At 54.3% G+C, this 14,754-nt stretch overlaps 4 protein-coding genes across 4 annotated transcripts; all 4 read left to right on the top strand.

Annotated features, from left to right (window-relative positions):
* Positions 1–268: 268 nt before the first annotated feature.
* On the top strand, positions 269–4,495 carry UHO2_03846 (uncharacterized protein; the record flags this gene model as incomplete). Its single annotated transcript, XM_041559803.1, has 3 exons — positions 269–754; positions 1,017–3,706; positions 3,850–4,495. 3 exons carry the CDS (start codon positions 269–271, stop codon positions 4,493–4,495), a joined length of 3,822 nt encoding a protein of 1,273 aa, XP_041415737.1.
* Positions 4,496–5,159: 664 nt separating this feature from the next.
* On the top strand, positions 5,160–9,197 carry UHO2_03845 (uncharacterized protein; the record flags this gene model as incomplete). The annotated part of the gene is made up of 2 exons (XM_041559802.1): positions 5,160–8,731; positions 8,828–9,197. The coding sequence occupies 2 exons, from the start codon at positions 5,160–5,162 to the stop codon at positions 9,195–9,197; spliced, it is 3,942 nt and encodes a 1,313-aa protein (XP_041415736.1).
* A 104-nt stretch (positions 9,198–9,301) lies between these two features.
* On the top strand, positions 9,302–10,507 carry UHO2_03844 (uncharacterized protein; the record flags this gene model as incomplete). The annotated part of the gene is made up of 1 exon (XM_041559801.1): positions 9,302–10,507. The coding sequence occupies one exon, from the start codon at positions 9,302–9,304 to the stop codon at positions 10,505–10,507; it is 1,206 nt and encodes a 401-aa protein (XP_041415735.1).
* Positions 10,508–11,535: 1,028 nt separating this feature from the next.
* Positions 11,536–14,622, top strand: UHO2_03843 (putative SEC26 - coatomer complex beta chain of secretory pathway vesicles; the record flags this gene model as incomplete). The annotated part of the gene is made up of 2 exons (XM_041559800.1): positions 11,536–11,846; positions 11,976–14,622. 2 exons carry the CDS (start codon positions 11,536–11,538, stop codon positions 14,620–14,622), a joined length of 2,958 nt encoding a protein of 985 aa, XP_041415734.1.
* Between the last annotated feature and the right edge of the window lie 132 nt (positions 14,623–14,754).

Here is a 14,754-nt window from a genome sequence, read left to right as displayed (position 1 = left end):
GCGCAGTCGATCCGATGCTGCTCAACGACACGGACGCTTCTTCGGAAAAGCCGACAATCCTCCTCTGACTCGAAGAAGGCCAGCTGAGCTGAGCTTCCACGGATGCGGTACACGTTGGAGAGTTTGACCCTAATTTACAGGATGAAGCTGAGTGGCGAATTCGTCGTTCCTTCTGACCACCAACATCAGCATCTGTGGGCTGTTCAAATCGTCGACGAGCACCTTCGAGTATCATTACAGATCCTTTCGGGCGGTGTCAGAACACAATATGGCGAATCAGTACAGTTTCGAAAACCTAGAGCAGCAATACGAGCTCAACGATTACAGATATGGAGATGCTGTCGTCGCCGACCTTCGGGGCTATACGGGTTCCATTCAGTACGGCGACCCACATGCTCAGGGCATCCAGGCCAACGCGCTGGCGGTGCCCTTCTGGCAGACGTCTCCTCCACCTACTGATCAAGAACAAGACATCTCACCCGAAGATGCTGCGTTCATCAGACATAACTTCGACTTCGAAAGGGCACAAGCTGCTGGTCTGTTAGCAGGCTCGCCTCCAGTGCCACCTGTACCAGCACTTCCAATCTATCCTCCCGCTTCACACCTGGGTCAAGGGATACCGAACATTGAACAATGGAGCCGCAACATCGAAGCGGGACCGACACACCCATTCCAAGCTCGGAGGCCTCAACCCTTACGCCGGGAATCGCAAGAGTTCTACGCTGAGCCTGAGGCCGGAAACAGGATTCGTCTGGTACCGAACTCTTCTTTGCGTGAGTAGAATTGAAATCCCCGGTCTGCTGTTGGGACTTTTCCGCTGACGTTGCTTCGATCTCGCTGATGTTTGTGCGAGATACTAGCGGCAATCTATCGGCCTCTGTTCAAATTTCCTTTCTTCAATGCGGTGCAGTCAACCTGCTTTCCAAAGGTATGTAGGCTGCAGCTCCATGAGCCTGAGTCAGCTCGTCGAAACTGACGGCCAGAATGCCCTTATACTCGATCGCGTGATCTTTCAGGTGTTCGAAACAAGCGAAAACGTTGTTCTGTCTGCCCCGACTGGATCAGGAAAGACCGTCGTCTTCGAACTGGCACTGATCCGTATGCTCACCAGAGAGGCCGAAAGCGCCCGAGCCGTCTACCTGGCTCCGACTAAGGCCTTGTGCGCCGAGAGGACACGCGACTGGTCTGCACGCTTCGGTCCCGTCGGCTGCAGCGTCACTGAGCTCACTGGAGATTCCGTGCATGGTCTTCACGTAGCTCGCAAGAGCCGACTTATCGTCACAACGCCCGAAAAGTGGGATAGCCTGACTCGTAAATGGGACGAGCAGTCGGGCATCCTTTCCACTATCCGACTCGTCTTGATCGACGAGGTGCACATCCTGAACGAAGCTCAACGTGGTGCTCGTCTCGAGGTCGTCGTGACCAGAATCAAGAATAGGGGCCACCACGTACGATTCGTGGCTGTTTCGGCAACAGTTCCCAACCTCGCAGATGTGGCAGCTTGGATCGGATCGAACAAGCACATGCGGCCAGCAGCCGCGGCGGTGCCGCTGAAAGACAGCCCGCCAGCGGAGATGTTTCAATTCGGCGAAGCGTATCGACCTTGTCAGCTCGAGAAGCACGTATACAGCTATCCGAAGGCCAAGGATGAATTTGCTTTCCAGGCATACCTCAACCATAAGCTGCTCGAGCTCATTGAGACACACGCCGCAGGTCGACCGTGTTTGATCTTTTGCGCCACCCGACGTTCCACTGTGCAAGCAGCAAACACCATTGTCGAGGCATGCAAGAAAGCCAGAGAAAATGGAGGGCGCGCTCCATCCTTGGCCGGCGGAGGCCACCGAAGCCTCGAGGCAACGACGTTTGACGACGAAGACTTGCAGAAGCTCGCTTCATCTGGTGTAGCCTTTCACCATGCCGGCTTGTCTGCCGGCGATCGACGAACCGTCGAGCGAGCTTTTCTCAGTGACAAAATAGCGGTCTTGTGCTGCACAACGACCCTTGCAACGGGTATCAATCTGCCTGCCTACTGCGTCATCATTCGAGGTACTAAGCAGTACGATGGACATTGGTGCGAGATGTCTGAGCTCGATCTCATTCAAATGATGGGCCGTGCCGGAAGACCTCAATTCGACCGCAGCGGCGTAGCTGTGATCATGTGCGAAGACACCGTCCAGGCTCACTACCGCGAGCTTGTGAGCGGCAGCCGGGACATCGAATCCAGCCTGGCACCCGATTTGGTCGAGCATGTCAACGCCGAGGTCGGCCTGCGTGGCAGAACGACGGAGGCGCAGATCAAGGATTGGATCCGACAAAGCTTCATGTGGACTCGACTGCAGAAGAATCCGACCTACTACCTCAGCAAAGATGAAGGCATCGGTCTCGACAGCGTCGAAGAGATCCTGCAACATCTCTGCACCAAGACGCTCGTTGCTCTTCAAGTGGCGTCGCTGATCTCATGCCCCGAAGACTCTGCGGAGATCATCTCCACTGAGTACGGCGATATCATGTCGCGCTTCTTCCTACGCTACAAAACCATGCTGGCAATCATGTCGATGCCAGACAGCTCCAACACAAAGGCCGTACTCGAAGCCGTGGCGGAAGCGGAAGAGTTTGGTGAACAAAGGATGAGACAGGGAGAAAAGGGCATCCTCGCTTCCCTACGAACGCACATAGAGATCCGCTTCCCTCCGCGTCAAGTGGCCAGGGTAGCAGACAAGGTCTCGCTACTGATACAGGCCCATCTTGCTGCGATCAACTTGTCCCAGCTGACAAAGTCGGCCGGAGGCGATGTCAATCCCACCGGTGACATCAGGCGAATCATTCCCCACGCCACTCGAATCGTGAAAGCTGCGGTTGATGTAGCTATCTACCGTCGAGACGGCACAGCATGCAAAGCGTCACTCGATCTGGCAAGATCTATCGCTGCAGGTGCGTGGGACGGCTCGCCGGCGATGCTCCGACAAATCGATCAGATCGGCGAACGTTCGGTGAAGGCACTGGCCAACGCAGGCATTACGACTTGGCAAAGCTTAGCCAGCACGACTCCGGCAAGGGTGGAGATGATCCTTGGTCGCAACCCACCGTTCGGCAGCAAGGTGATCAATGCTGCTCGCTCTGTGCCGCGCATCGGTCTCGAGGTCATGCAACGCTCATCGGCACCTTTGACCTCGACAAGATCTCTCGTCGTTCCTGGAGGGGATGGACAAAGCTCTAGCGACTGTGTTCAACCATCGCCTGTCGGTATGAAGATTGTTCTTGATGTCACGGTGCGAGTGGAGAATCGAGCGACATGCATGCTCAAAAGCAAGGTCTCGAAGATGGCTCTGAGTGTATGCATTCTCACACTCACATCCGATAGCGGCTATGTCGACTTCCGTCGTATGCCCATCTGGAGATTCGACAGGGAGAAGCATTTCACCCTGCATGTGCAGCTCGAGGATCCGCTCATGCGCATCTTGACGTTTGCAGCATGCGATGAGATTGCTGGCACCATGATGCAGGCCAGTCTGATCCCTGTCGACATGGCCAGCGGTTCCCACAGGACCCGTATTGCACGCGTTGAACACCGCGAAGGTGGCATGGGTGACTTTGACGCTGCTCCTAGCATGCATGGGGACGACCCTTCAACAAAGCAACATCTTCATGGCAATGCGGACACTTTGCTGATGCGAGAAACGAACAACGACAGTGCTAGTCCGAAGAGGTGAGTACATGACACAAATGCTACTGGGCGCAACAAGGGGATAGAAATTGACATGCTGCCTTAATTCTTTTCATCGAAATGCTCCAACGTCGACGCCGGAACTTGGAACCTTTCTCTCCGGGTGCTATCATCACACTTTTCAGGTGCAAGCATAAGTGCAAAAGCGATTGCAGACATGTCTGCTGTCAACGCGCGAGGGAGCAGGAAGCATCTGACAAGCCGAGAGAGTACCGCTTCCAGAGCCGGGTTCTGGGCAACGATATGCAGAGCTTGGGGGCTTACAGGAATGAATCATTCGCGATGCCGACAAGCGCATCGTCGTTGATCTCGCAGAAGCGAAAAGCGAGCGAGACCATCATCGAGGACTATGACGGGCCGCAGGATCTTCTGAGTCAATTAGATCGACTAACCGCAGCGGAAGAAAGAACGGCCGGTACGATAATGCCGCTTCAGGTGCCAGAACACAGTGGGGGTGGCTTCATGGGAGGCGAACGTGCGAGCAAAGATGCGAGCGCTACAGAATCGCGCGGACGCATTCGAGCGCTGGATGATGAGCTTGGCCGCGACGCTTCTTACAGCCAACATTTGACACAAGAAGCGACTCGCACATCCTTGCTCGGCGGCCATCAATGGCCACAAGCCTCGGGTACAAGATCTGCGCTTGCCGACAAGCCTCACGAGCGTCCTCAACCATGTCCGACAGTGACGAATGAGAGACCTCCTCAGAGACGCTTCCTGAAATCTCTAGACCCTCCTTCCTGGCGTACCGACTCTGATGTACCTAATTGAAGCGGGCGGCAGGAAGCTCCAACTCCCTAACAACCTGATGACTTTTGGCTCGAGTGTCTTCGCGGCCATAGTAATGCTACTGAATCTTGTGACTCTTGGCCTCCTTTCAACAAAGGGTTGTTTAAGCGTGTGAAGAGTCTGTGGTATAAGACAGCTTCCAACCCACAGGAAGAAATTAAAGGAAGAAAATAAAAAATAAAAAATAAAAAAATAAAAAAATAAAAAATAAAAAAAATAAAAAAATGAGGTTGGTGACCGCGTCGCGCGTCGCGCAAAGAGCAACACGCACAAATCGAAGAGAGGACCGTGGCTTCGTGGAGGTGAGACAGAAGAAGGGAACGCGAGCTGAGCCAAAAATTGCGAAGCTCAGACCAAGCCAAGCCAACCGACGAAGCCTGACCTTCTCTATCATAAGGGGCCTTCGGAACATACGACGTGCCTTTTGTTCTTCGACCATCTTCTATCTATCCATTCACAAGATTCTCCCAGCATAGTTCTAGCATCTCTTCCTTGTCTCAGTATCCGTCAGCACTCAGCATCACATTATCAGCAAAACACATACCCACGGGCGAATCGGTTCGGCTCAACAAAAGGGGATCCACTGGACCGAGCTCACCATCACGCAAACAACGGCTCGGCTTCTCTCCGATTTCCCACGCCCAAGATGCCTCCAAGCAAGGCGGGAGCCAAGCAGTCTTCGCTGCTGGGATTCTTCTCCAAGGTTCCAGCTTCACAAGCCACTCCAAAAGCCACACCGACCCAACAGCAGAAAGCTGTCCCTCAGCCATCACCAGCAACACAGGAGCAGAGCGCATCTGGCTCGAACAGCAAGACTAAAGACGTTTCGCCTTCGCTCAAGTCAAGCAAAGCCCAGCCGCTCGATACGCCTCCACCTAGCAAAGACAGGTCTAACTCTCGCGCCTCAAAACCGACTAGCAACGCTGCTGCCGACAAGGGTGACTACCGACCGCCATCATCTTCCCCCACTTATCATCGCTCCAGCTCCCTTTCCACTAACAGCCCCCAAGCAACTACACAGGCGCCTGCCAAGGAGACCAAGTCATCTGACTCTGAAAATCTGACCCCACCCCCAAGCAGCGACGTTGACAACATGGACCTGGATGATGAAGAGGAGCAGGAACAGCCACTCTTTCGACGTAGGGCTGCAACAAAGCGACCCGTCACATACGCCGAGTCCGACTCGGATGGCGCCGCAGCAGTCGACAGCAACAGTGAAGATGAAGCTCCGAGCTTTTCAAAAGGTCGCAAACGCAATGCTGCCAAACGAGCACGCAAGACACGCGATCAAGACGACTTCATCGTTCCTGATGATCACCACGAGGACGACGAAGAGCTTCCTGTGGACGCCGCCAATGTTTCCGACGAAGATGATGAGCCTGCGCCCGATCAAGACAGCGATGCTCAAGACTTCGGCAAGTCATCCAAATGCAGCAAGACCACGACCAAGAAGAGCAAGGTCAGCGAATCTTCATCTCCGGTCGCCTCTTCATCACGGCCAGCAGGCTCGAACTTAGCCTTGTCCTCCTTCAAGATGGGCACTGCCCCCCCGCGATCATTGTCGTCTCGCTCACTGATTGGTGCAAGCAGTGACGTGGCTCGCAATGGACCCTCGTTAGCATCCCTGTCCCACCTCACTAAAGCTGAGCGACGAGTTATCGAAGAGAAGCGCAAGAAAGCCGCCAACGAGGAGGCTTACAGCTTCCTGGTCGATCTGCGCGACAAGGACGGCAACCGTCCAGGCGATGGCGAATACGACTCTCGCACCGTTTACATTCCCAAGTCGGCTTGGAAGGACTTTACGCCCTTCGAGGAGCAGTTCTGGCGCATCAAACAGAACCATTGGGATACTGTGCTGTTCTTCCAGAAGGGCAAGTTCTACGAGCTCTACGAAGAAGATGCGCTCATCGGCCACCGCGAGTTCGATCTCAAGCTCACCGACAGAGTCAAGATGAAGATGGTCGGCGTTCCCGAAGCTTCCTTCGACATCTTTGCAGCCAAGTTCCTCGCCCTTGGCTACAAAGTCGGACGTGTCGATCAGACCGAAACCGCTGTGGCCAAAGGCATGCGTGTAGGAGAGCGCTCGCGCGGCGGTGGCTCCGAGATTGTCAACCGCGAGTTGAGACACGTGCTCACAAGCGGTACCATTGTCGATGCAGCCTCGCTACCCGACGACCTCAACAGCTACTGTGTCTCGATCAAAGAGTCAAGCGAGGCTGGACGCAACGGCCCCATCTTTGGCGTGTGCACGCTCGACGCTGCCACCGCCGAGTTCAACTTGACCGAATTTGAAGACGACGAGTCGCGAACTCGGCTCGAGACTTTGCTCCGCTCTCTACGACTCAAGGAAGTGCTTCATGAAAAGGCAGGTCTCTCTGCACCTACCCTGCGAGTCCTCCAAAGCACGGTGCCTACAACAGCTCAGATCACCATGCTCAAGCCTGGTGTCGAATTCTTTGAGCCGGACACTACCTTGCGCAAGCTCAACGCCCTGTTCAACCCCGAGGTAGACGCCGATGCCCGAGTCGAGTCGCTCGATCCTGTCGACCCATCGCTGCTTCCGGAAGGCATCGCTTCCATGGTCGACAAGCCATGTGGAATGTCAGCCTTGGGTGGCATGCTCTGTTACTTGGCTCAGCTCAACCTCGATCGCGACTTGTGCTCGAGCCGCAACTTCAACATCTTTGATCCACTGCGTCAAGACAAGTGTCTCGTGCTCAATGCCCAGTCACTCACGCATCTCAATGTCCTGCAGAACGACGAAGGGACCGACGAAGGCACTCTGCACCGCCTACTCAACCGCTGCGTGACACCCTTCGGAAAACGTCTTTTCAAGATTTGGCTCGTGGCCCCCCTCGCTGCAGCCGATGCGATTCGTGCTCGTCAAGACGCTGTCGAGGATCTGCTCAAGAATCAAGGCTTCGGCGACGAATTCGAGACTTTTGGCAAAGCATTACCCGACATCGAACGCATCGTGCCTCGCGTCCGTGCTGGCAAGTGCAGACCACGAGACTTCACTGCTGTGCTGAAAGCGATTGCTTGCTTCGAAAAGGCTGTCCGTCAGCTCAGAGCTCAATGCAAGGACTTCGAGACTCAGGTCATCGACGACCTTCTGCAATCTATTCCATCTGTCTCTTCGATGGCCCGGGACTTGCAGTCCAGCTTCAAAGTCGCCGAGGATGGCTCTTTCACTCCCATCGAAGGCGCTTTCGAGCCGTATGACCGTGCGGAAGTCGCCATAGCCGAGGTCGAAGCACAGCTCGAGAGCGAGATCGAGTCGTACCGCCAGCAGCTCAAGCTCACCGCCGCCAAGTGCGCCTGGAAGCATCTCGGCACAAAGGACATTTTTCAGATTGAGGTACCCATTTCCACAAAGGTGCCTAGCAACTGGACCAAGCTGAGCGGCACCAAGGACCGCAACCGCTGGTACTCGCCCAAGGTGCGGGACCTGGTGCAGGACATCAAGGAGGCTCGTGAGACGCGACTTGCTGCGCTCAAGCAATTCCACCAGAGCCTCTTTGCCAGCTTCTCAGAGAAGAGCGATGTCTTCCTGCAGGCCGTCAAGACAGTCGCCGAGATCGACTGCCTGCTTTCGCTCGCCAAAGCCTCATATGCTATTGGCGAACCTTCATGCAGACCTGAGCTGGTCGACAACGAGACCGCTCTGCTCGAGTTTGAAGAGCTTCGACACCCCTGCATCGCTGGTGACAACGTTGAATTTATTCCCAACGACATCCGACTGGGTGGCAAGAATGATGAGGTGATCATATTGACTGGTGGTAACATGGCTGGTAAGAGCACGACAGCTCGAACTAGCGCCACTGCTGTGATCCTTGCCCAGCTTGGTTGCCGTGTGCCTGCCGCGAGTGCCCGTATCTCGCCTGTCGACCGAATCGCGTCGCGCATGGGAGCCAATGACCAGATCTTCCGCAACAACAGTACCTTCATGGTCGAGATGCTCGAGGCTTCCCGTATCATCAACGAATGCACACCGCGCTCGCTGGTCATCATGGACGAGTTGGGCAGAGGCACCAGCACTTTCGATGGACAAGCTATTGCATTTGCAGTGCTGCATCATCTGGTCAGCCGAACGCGATGCTTGACCTTCTTCCTCACACACTACACCAACCTGGCCTACGATTTCGACTCGTACTCGCGAGTCAGCAACAAGCACATGCAGGTGCTTGTGGACGACGCCAAGCGCGAGGTCATCTTCACGTGAGTAGCACCCTCAAAGAAAGACGTTATCATCCAAAGACTTTTTAACTGACCAACCTTTATTCTTCCATTCATCACTGCATTTGATGATCACAGATACCGCCTTGTGGATGGCATTGCAGAGTCGTCATATGGCACACAGGTGGCAGCGCTTGCTGGCGTGCCGCACGAGATTTGCGATCGCGCCGCCGTTGTCTCCAAGCAGTTCGCCGAAGCGACGAAAGTCAGCCAGGCCGAAAAGAACAGGAGCGCCATCCCCCTTGCTTTGCTCAGTGACTTTGTCCACCTCTTCAAGCTTGCTGGAGAAAAGTTGCCTGCGTCAAGCGACCGCAATACGGAGGCCAAGGCACTAACCACGCTTTCGCAGCTCGACATCATTCGTTCACAGGTAGCAGCTTCAGCCAAGGGAAGTTCACGCGCCAAGTCACTCGTTAGCCCTCCCCCCTCAACTCCAACTTGTACGTAGTAGTGCTGTCGTTTTGCGTGTCAATTCCAAAGTACTTCAGTGCAACAACATTCTGACCACTCTTGCGTGTCCCCTCCCACATTCACTTGATATCATGAACAGCCATGCAGATTTACAACGAAGTGACCGAAGAAGCTACGGAGGAAGCGCCTGGACCGCTCCGACCAGCCGCCAAGAAGATGACGACCTACGCTGGTCGCAGTCGCCGTGCTATGACGGAGGACGTTCACCCACAGCCGCTGCCCTTCTCCAGCAGAACGGACGATGACGAGGCGATGCAGAAAGCACGGAGCAGTCCGATCCTCGCTTCTGTCCACACACCGCTCTTCCCTACGGTTCGTCATGCCAAACCAGCGACACGCAAGTCTCAATCCAAATCGACATCAGCATCTGCGACTCTGCGAGAGCCAGAACAACTGATTCTCGATCTCGGACAGCGCATCCGTATCCGATGCAACGATTGCGATATGCAGTACGACACTTCATCGGCTGAAGACTGTACGTTGCATGCACGACACCACGAGAGAACGGTCAAAGGACTTGATTGGAGTGCCAAAGCGCTGAACACGTGCAGTGAGATGGTGGCACAGCTCAACTTCACACGACGCAACCTCGTTCGCGGCAAGTCGGTACTGCGCGGAAAGCAGAACGGCGGCGGAGGAAGCGAGACATCTGATCAGTCGGAGTCGGTTGAAATCCGATGCTATGATATGGCGACGCTCAAGGACAGCGTTGCGACGCTCAAGGTCAACGAGCTCTTGCAGACTGTTGATGATGCCTTGGGCGCGGCATCGGTGGACATTGCGGAGATTCAGGGATGCAAGGTTTTGGTAGCTGTATGCTCAGGCCGGGCAGCAGGAGCTGCTGTGGTCGGACGAGTGCCAGTAGGTCAAGCCAGAGAAGTTCTGGCGTCAAAAAGCAATAAGGAAAATGAAGGCGGTGTTGATACCCTTGACACGGAGGCTACCAAAGTCAAGGTAGGTACGGTGTGGAATGATGCGGAAGACGCCATCTTCGTCTCCGACGCCTTGCCATCGTCCAAGACACCGCCCGTGGGCGTTTTCCGCATCCATGTCATTCCCACTTGGCGACGCACAGGATTGGCAAGCGCAATGCTAGAGGCAGCAGCAGACAACAGTGTCTATGGGTTTGACTTGGCAGGACTGGTCAACATGTACGGCAGCAGAGCAAGGTCGGTTGCATTTAGCCAACCTACAGAAGCAGGAAGGAAGCTGGCGGAAGCTTGGATTCGGAAGGACGGAACGTCAGCGAGCACTTCTTCAGCTCGACTGGTCGTGTTTGAAGCTTGATGGAAACATCATTTCTGGACAGAATCGTCGTGGATACCTGTACGCCTCTTCACTTACATTAGCAATGATACCCACGCGTTCCGTTCAATACCGGAGAGAAAGCCTGTTCAGGTTACAAAGGTTCCCGCTCCGTTCCGGCACGGACTCATAATCCTCTGAACCACATCATACTAATGCTGAAGGGAACGATCCAATATGATGATGCAAGTTGACGTAAGCCGATCTGGTCATATACCCGATCTCTGACCAGAGATCGGGTACAACCTAGTCCCGCTCGTTGTCAGACTTGGTCATTAAGTAGGATACACCCACATTCGGCATGTGCCACACAGATGTATATATATCGAGCTGAGAGCACTAGGCTCTCACCACATTCTTTTAGTCAATTGACTATATGCGTTTCTGTTCTAAAAACAGCAGCGATACTGTGCTCAGACCATCGCCGATCATTTATCATCGGGACCCGTCTTCCTCACGTTTTAACAACTGAACATATCTGATGGTGCTCAAGGTCCCCGAAGTTGTCGTGCGAGTGATAACAATTAATACAAACTCTGGAATACAACATGCGTTGTTGGAATTGAAAATTTTGAAGGGTCTTGCAGGGAAAAATGGAAGAAACGCGGTTGCAGAGCGTAACAGACGCGCAGAGCGGGAAGCACACACAGCGAGCAAGCAGCCAAAGGGAGAGAAGTGATCCGAGCGGTGTTGAGCTGGAAGATTGCTTTGGCTGCCACGCAGCAAGCAAAGCATTCCGAGTCCAACACGTCTGCAGATCCACACATTCGCATCTCATCGTCTCACCGTTCATTGTACGTCACCTCACCTTTCGCTTCGTCTGCTTTCACCTTCCACAGCAGCACAGGCTTGTATTGGACTGCGAAGATAGATTGGCGCCCGAACCCCTCGACATAGGCGCGATTGCGGACCAACTTCACCCCTCCTCTACCAGCCAGGCAACAAAAGACATATCAACACTCAATCCAGGTGCCTGACGTGTAGTCCGCTACACCCGCTGCCCACTTACGATGTCATCCTCTGAGGCTATCGCATACACCGTCGTTGCTCCCGACCCTAGCAGCGACGGTATCGAGCTCTCGACGCAAGATCTGCGCAACAACCTTCAGCGCGGCTCTGATGAGGTCAAGCTCGAGACTCTCCGACGCATCATTGTCTCGACCCTTAATGGCTCACCGCAACCCAATTTGCTTATGCCAGTCATCCAATATGTTCTTCCAAGCCGAAACAAGCAGCTCAAAAAGATGCTTCACTTCTACTGGGAGGTCTGCCCCAAGCTCGATGAGAAGGGCAACCTCAAGCAGGAGATGATTCTTGTTTGGTAGGTAGATAGTTCGCCGAATTACGGCTTATGGCATGCTGGATGTCTCGCGGACATCTTTTATCACGCAGCCTACTGACCTCTCTCCTATACACTTTCACCCTTCTGTATCTTGCTTTGACTATGCAGCAACGCCATCCGAAACGACTTGCAACACCCTAATGAATACATCCGAGGCTCCACATTGCGATTCCTTCAAAAGGTCAAGGAGCCCGAACTTCTCGAACCTCTCATCCCCACCATTCGCCAGTGTCTCGAGCACCGTCACAGCTATGTCCGCAAGAACGCCGTCTTCTGCGTCTACTCGATATTCCAGCAGAACGAGAACCTCATTGTCGACGCACCCGAGCTCATGGAGACCTTCCTTGCTGCTGAAGCCGACACCACCTGCAAGCGCAATGCTTTTGTTCTCCTCTGTCACACTGCACCAGAACGCGCCGTCCAGTACTTCCTCGGCCTCGGAGACCAAGTCGCATCCCAAGACGAGCTCATGCAGCTTGCTATCATTGAGCTGATTCGCAAAGATTGCCGCGGCGACTCGCCCAACCGCCCTCGCTACATCCGCGCAGTCTCTGAGCTCCTTGCTGCTCCAAGCCACTCGGTCAAGTACGATGCCGCTACCACCCTCACCACTCTCACTCAGAACGCAGCTGCAGTCAAAGCGACCGCCAGCGCCCTCATCGAACTCATTGTCAAGGAGAGCGACAACAACGTCAAGCTCATCGTCCTCGACCGTCTCGACGCCCTCCGAACCAAGCATGAGCACGTCATCGACCCTCTCGTAATGGATCTCCTCCGCGTTCTCAGCAGCCCCGACATGGACGTCCGTCGCAAAGCGCTTCGCATCGCACTCGAGATGGTCTCCAGCCGCAACATCGAAGAAGTCGTTTTGCTTCTCAAGAAGGAGCTCATGAAGACCACCGACTCATCGCAATCGCAGGAGAAGAACCTTGAATACCGCCAGCTTCTCATCCAGTCCATTCACACTTGCGCCATCAAGTTCTCCGAAGTCGCCTCCAACGTCGTTCACGTGCTCATGGAATTTCTTGGCGACTCGAACAACCCTTCTGCTGTCGATGTCATTGCTTTCGTCCGCGAGGTAGTCGAGAAGTTCCCCGACCTGCGATCCAGCATTGTCGACAAGCTGCTCCGCACATTCGCGGACATTAAGTCTGGCAAGGTCTTCCGTGGCGCATTGTGGATCGTCGGAGAATACTGCGCTAGCATCGAGGATATCAAGGAGGCTATGCAGCAGATTCGAAAGGTGATCGGCGAGGTGCCTATCTTGGCGGCAGAAGAGCGTCTACTAGAGTCTTCGACGGCCGAAGCAGCGGACGGTACCAGCAAGGAGGAGGCGGATGCTGCTTCGTCTTCGTCAGCGCTTGGCGGTGCTGCCAAGGTGCCTTCGTCGGCTGCCAACCGAGTTCGTGCAGACGGCACCTACGCCACTGAGACAGCATTCAGCTCTGAAGCCAACCAGGCTGCACGCCTTGAAGCCGTCAAGAACGCATCCAAGCCTCCTCTTCGATCGCTGCTCTTGCTTGGTGACTTCTACACAGGTACCGTTCTCGCCTCGACGCTCACCAAGCTCGTCCTGCGCTTCGCGGAACTCTCATCCGATGCAACTGCCAAGAACAGCATGCGTGCCGAGTCGATGCTCTTCATGACCAGCATCGTGCGTGTTGGTGAATCCAAGTTCGCAGCTTCGCCTATTGACGAGGACTCCACCGAGCGTATCATGGCTTGTGTCGAGACTCTTGCTTCGTCGATTCAGGATGTCGAGCCGGAGAGTGCCGAGGCCAAAGAGGTTTTCTTGCATGATACAAAAGCGGCGTACACCAAGATGGTCGAGCACGAGCAGGCAAAGGCTGCAGAGAAGCTCGCCAAGGAGACCAAAGTGGTCAAGGTCCAGCCAGATGACTTGCTTTCATTCCGTCAATTTAGCAAGAAAGCAGCAGATGATGCAGCAGAAGAGTACGAGCGAGAGTTGACGCAGGCGACGGGTGCAGCTGAGGCAGTGAAGGACGACTTTATCAGCAAGCTCGCTCGTGTCGTTCAGCTCACTGGTTTCTCAGATCCAGTCTACGCTGAGGCCTACGTCAACGTGCACCAATTCGACATCTTGCTCGATGTCCTTGTGGTCAATCAGACTGCCGAGACGTTGCAGAACCTTTCCATCGAGTTTGCCACCCTCGGCGATCTCAAGCTCGTCGAGCGACCTTCGAACTACACTCTCGCCCCTTACTCGTACCAATCGATCAAAGCCACAATCAAGGTCTCTTCCACCGAGACTGGTGTCATCTTTGGCAACATCATCTACGAAGGCGCAGCAGGCACAGGCACCCAATCCGCCGGTGACGCCAAGTGCGTTGTTCTCAACGACATCCATATCGACATCATGGACTACATCGCACCCGCATACTGCAACGAAGCTCAGTTCCGTGCGATGTGGACCGAGTTCGAATGGGAAAACAAGGTCAACGTCAACACTTCCATCACCGATCTGCGAGAATACCTCGCGCATATCATGAAGAGCACCAACATGTCTTGTCTCACCCCCGAGGCAAGTTTGGCGGGAGAATGCGGATTTTTGTCTGCAAACATGTATGCCAGGTCGTTGTTCGGAGAAGATGCATTGGCCAACTTGAGTATCGAGTTGTTGCCGGATGGAAAAACAATTCAGGGACATGTCAGGATCAGGAGTAAGACGCAGGGTATTGCTTTGAGTTTGGGTGATAAGATTACTTTGGCGCAGAAGGCTGCTTCGAAGGAGTAGATGATAGCAGTTTTACACATTGTTCAATGATATCAGCACACGTTTACCAGCTTTTTCAGAGATCTGCATAATTGTGAAGAACGTGATTCGGGACTAAAATGTGGATCTTAGTGCAATCGTGATTGTGATTGT

The sequence above is a fragment of the Ustilago hordei genome (genome assembly GCF_900519145.1).
Source record: "Ustilago hordei strain Uho2 genome assembly, contig: UHO2_contig_07, whole genome shotgun sequence".
Lineage (NCBI taxonomy): Eukaryota > Fungi > Basidiomycota > Ustilaginomycetes > Ustilaginales > Ustilaginaceae > Ustilago > Ustilago hordei.
Note: the sequence above shows the minus strand (reverse complement) of the source record. Positions and strands in the feature narration are given on the sequence as shown.